We start from the raw sequence: 4,551 nt of genomic DNA on the forward strand, positions 1-4,551 counted from the left end.
TTCCAGAATTCTGCCTTCTCCATTTTTATCCATAGAAAACTCAGGCTATTTTGCTAAGAAATTCTTGGGGTTTTTTTCACAGATTAAACGAGAATGTGAGGAATTCCAGAATGGAATACTCACTCCATCATGGATGGTGGGATGGTGCAGCAGTCCTGGATGGCAGTCAGGGGTGAGGTGAGGTGAGCAGTGTACGACGCTTCCACCACCTGCTTGTTCCGATTCACCACGTCCAAGTAGCGGTTGAATTTCTCACGGATTTTTTTTGCCAACTGAAAAAAAAGAAAAAATAATAATAAAGTTTCTCTGTATTACCCCATTCCTTGACAAGCAAGTAAAACCTGTGTTAGAGAATTGTTATCTGATTGCTTTTTGTACTTTTATTTTTGCTCATTGTRCTTTTATTTTTGTGGCTTAAGTCAAAAGTCAAGTAATTCATATTGGCTGCAGCAAGGAGRTGACATAAGAACATAAAATACATTTCCCAGCCAGCAGTGGGTGCTTCATCAGGGTTTTGCATAATGAAAATTGTGATTTCCATCATATCAAACTTCCCTTTCACTGAGAACTGAATGCATGTGGCTCTACTTGTGCCTGGAGCCCTGAGGTGCTTCAAGGGCTGCTCCAAGGATGTGATGGAGACTAAACCAGACTAAAAGTCCAATTAAGGGAATTGGGCACTTTAGGAAAGCCAAATAACTGTTTAGAGATGCCYTCACCTGCACAGAACTCTGCCATGCTCCAGCAGCAAAGAGCCAACARCAAATCTCCCACTGATGGAGCAGCTCAGGATCCAAGGAACCCCAAATAATCCCAAATAACCCCAAATACTGCCATAAATATTTCTCTGTTTCTCAGCTGTGAGCCTCCTCAGCAGGTGGATCTGTGCAGAAGTATTCCAGCACTTCTTTCACACAGATTTGGGCAAAATAAGCCATCACATATTTGGTTTTTCACTGTATTCCCTGCTGCTTTCCTGGGAGGCTCCGCAGGCTGAGCACTGCCTGAGTGATTTTTCTCATCGATCTGGAGCTCCCTGTGCCTACTCACAGCCTACAACAGCTCCAGCTACAAACTGAAAAATCTCTAATTGATGTTATAATACAACAGGAGGAAAATAACGACAGAAGGCTCGCACGGGAGAAATTCCTCCTGAAGCCTTTTGTTGTCAGAGGTCCCGGTGAGGAAGGCAGTCCTTATAAATCAGGACAAGGTTTAGAGGTTACACTATGATTTGTAAGAGCTGATTTTTCTCCTTTCACAAAGTGAAAACAAGTACATTGTGGCCCCTCCCTGGCAATTCTCAAACTATTAAAAAAATATATCAGAGCTCACTTTCAAAACAGAACATCAAATCCTTCAGCTCTTCTTTTTACATGCTTCTTCAAAAAATGAAAATCAAACTAAATTAAATTTTTGCCGGCCAGTCCCTCCAAGCTGGTGTGCTTTCCACAGGCACTGGAAGGTTCTGGGTGCTACCAAGGGCTGGGACATTGGGACACAGCCCAGTGTTGAAGGGACTGTGCTGTCACATCAGAGCTTCTTTGTGTCTCCTTTGGCACTTCCAGWGATCCTGGATAACAACTCTGCCAGGGAAAATGGAAAAGGGAGAATCCACAGCTGCTCTTGGAGAAAATGTGACAGTGCATAAACGCACCAGGAGGCAGCAGGTTTTACTGGGAACATTTATTGAGATTTTCACTCAAATGGAGGAATTAATGACAAGGATCAGGCTTTTTTTTTTTTTTTGCTTTGCATATTCTGCATCCTTTTCCCGCCAACACATCCATTGTATTTAACCATCAGCCACACGTCTCAAATGAAAGAGWAATCACTAAACAATACTGAGGTGTTGAACAATCAGAAATTCTGTGTTTTCCATTTCTGCAAACTTCTCCGGGGCTAACTCAGCTCCTTCTTCCACATCACTCCTCTCTCCTGCTCCCTGCACACCCCAAATCTTACAGGGATGATTTAACAGTGCCGCTGCTTTTGTGTGCTGRGAAACACCACTGGATTTTCCAGATCCCCTCACTAACAAATGCCTTCCCTAACTCTGACCAACAGGGCACTTTGTCATGATTTACTCGGTGAGGAATGAGGAACGAGGCCTCCCTGATAACAGCACTGCCTCCATTGTTCCCAGGGAATGCTGTGCCTCCGTGACAGGTCTCCAAGGAGCACAGGTTTTAATAGRACCTCGCTCAAATGACTTGCAGAATTACACCTAATTAGTTCTGTGCAATGATTTATTGCCACGGCACCAGAGSACTGCTAATGGGCTCCTCCACGTCAGACATCCAGCACCAATAAATTGCTCCCAGTTGTTAAGATAATAAGCAATCTGGGAGATCCTTTTCTGTTTTGCAGTAAATTTTGTTTTTGTCTGGCTGTACCCCTCAAATGCGTTCTGGAGGGTCCCAAACACAGACCAAATTTCCACATCAAAGCACTCAAGTTTGGAGGGCAAAAAGTTCTCCTCTCAGTCCGGGCAAATGAAATGCCAAGGTAAACCAGATACTCGAGTCTGAGATTCTCTCTTGGCTTCCCCACCTGAAACAGGGAAGAGGGGAGAGAGCTGAAGTTTGCTGAGCATCATTAGCAGCCATAAAACTATCAGAGGGCCCCAGAACAAAAGGCCCCTGGTTTGGAAGCAGGGCTGCTCTCTGATAAATGAATGCTGTACAAGCCGAGGGTTCGGTGTTGATGAGTTTTCACCTTCTAGGTTGAACGATAAAAGCAYCCCACAGCCTTTGAATTCCACCCTGCTGTGCTGAGCCTGAAGATCTGACACATCTGTTTTTCAGAAGATCCTGTACTTCAGAAGCTGACAAAAAGCAAATGCTTTGTTCCCAAACTGCATCTCCCGTGCAAAAAGCTCTGAATGGCTCAAAGTCATTCCGTTATTTTTCTGAAATGGGATCCGACGCTCGGGTCGGGGCAGGGAGTCAAGTGCATGTCAGCAGTGAGGGATCTGAAACCTCCCAGAGCTCCAGGCACCACTCCCTGCCCACGGCTGGCAAAGCTGACTTTGTCTAATCTAAAGAACTCTAAAAATATTGCCCTCTGATAGCAAGACAATGCTCCCAACAACCCAAACCACTTCAAAACCAGCCAACTCAATAAAGCCACCAATGGCAACATGATCCAAAAATAACTTTCCGTTGAAAATTCCTTCAAATGAATAAACTGTGTTAAGAAACTGAGGGTAACAACCAGTCAAGTCCCAGAAACAAAGGGCTCTAATTCATCACGTTGAGAAGCAGCATCCAGATGACCCCCAACAAAACTAACTTAATTTTTCTCTCATAACTAGGCTCCACTGGAGCACACAAATCCATGGCAGCGAGCAGGCATTCCAGCTCTCAGGGATTAAACCAACAGTGAGGGGTAATCCCTCCTTCCCATCTCCTCAGAGCTGCCTGCTGTGCCCGTGCCCTGTGCACACTCCCACCACTGCCCCCAAACTTTATTCCCTTTGCAGGGTGATGCACTCGGCTGCTGGAGCCTGTCACAGAAAGAGCTGCAGGCTTAAATCACCTTCTCCTCTTTCTAAATAAAAACCTCCWGTTTTTATCCAACACACATGCCCTGCTTTTTTTTAACCGGCCCGGAGCTGGAGAGCTGCTGGATGCTGATGGATACCAGACCCACGCTGGTTCCAAAACCTCCCAAGCACAGAAAGAGAGATAACAAATAATGAAAGGACAGAACTCTCAACTATTAAACCATCCTTACAGAATTTTAAAGTGCTTTTAAGGCAACTTAAAATGGAAAACTGTGCACCCAAGCAGGGGCAGGGGGATCCCACACTTGGGTAGGGACTGAGTGTGACAGACATTTCCTGCTCCCACAGAAACGCTCCCATTCACCCATTTCAATGGAGAMTGAAATAAATCTGGATTCCTCGAGATTGACATAAAATCTGATTATCCCTGGGTCGATCCACAAAGTGCTCTTCACCTCAGCTCATAAACAACAGCAGGGGGAAGCCTCCTTTGGCATTTTGGAGCTTTCTGTGTTTTCCCCTTGATTTTAATAAACAAAGCAGCGAGCAGGGAGTGCTCTCTGGGAACAATGCAGCCATTAGCCCTGTTTTCCCTGGATTTCCTCTGGCAGCTGACACGCAGCCAAAGCCCTTGGGTTTGCAGACAGGTTGGACTCTAACACCTGTTTCTATTACTGCAGCACCCCTGGGTAATGCACTTCAATTGTCACCATCTCCACTGACAACCTTTCATCACAACATCACTGGGCTCCTCTAATTTTCCCAGAGACATTTCCCTCATTTGCATCGTTCCCTTGAGGTTTTTTTTTTGAAAGCTTCTTCCCCCTCAAAGCTCCACAGCTCTGAAGTCTTCCCTTTGCAGGGAGCTCGGAGGGAAAGCAGAGCTCCAAGGTGAGGTTTTATTTCTGGCTGTAGCTTGAAAGCCAAGGTATTTTTCATGTTTTCCAGCCTGTACATAAAATATGCATCGGTGGGGTTGACAGGCAGGGGTGCCAGAACGGACTCACAGCCAGGGATTTAAGGCTGTCAGGCTCCTCGGAAAG

General features: G+C 45.5%; 1 protein-coding gene across 1 annotated transcript in view; it reads right to left on the reverse strand.

The window, feature by feature from the left end:
• CACHD1 (cache domain containing 1) overlaps positions 1 to 4,551 on the reverse strand; it is a 90,923-nt gene that overhangs the window by 54,794 nt on the left and 31,578 nt on the right. Inside the window, exon 3 of the mRNA XM_057370426.1 lies at positions 124 to 272. Within this exon, the coding sequence (XP_057226409.1) occupies positions 124 to 272 (149 nt within the window). The remainder of the gene's footprint in view (positions 1 to 123; positions 273 to 4,551) is intronic.

This window comes from Malurus melanocephalus, unplaced genomic scaffold (assembly GCF_030028575.1).
Source record: "Malurus melanocephalus ecotype Western Australia unplaced genomic scaffold, MMel_1.1 scaffold_125, whole genome shotgun sequence".
Taxonomy (NCBI): Eukaryota; Metazoa; Chordata; class Aves; order Passeriformes; family Maluridae; genus Malurus; species Malurus melanocephalus.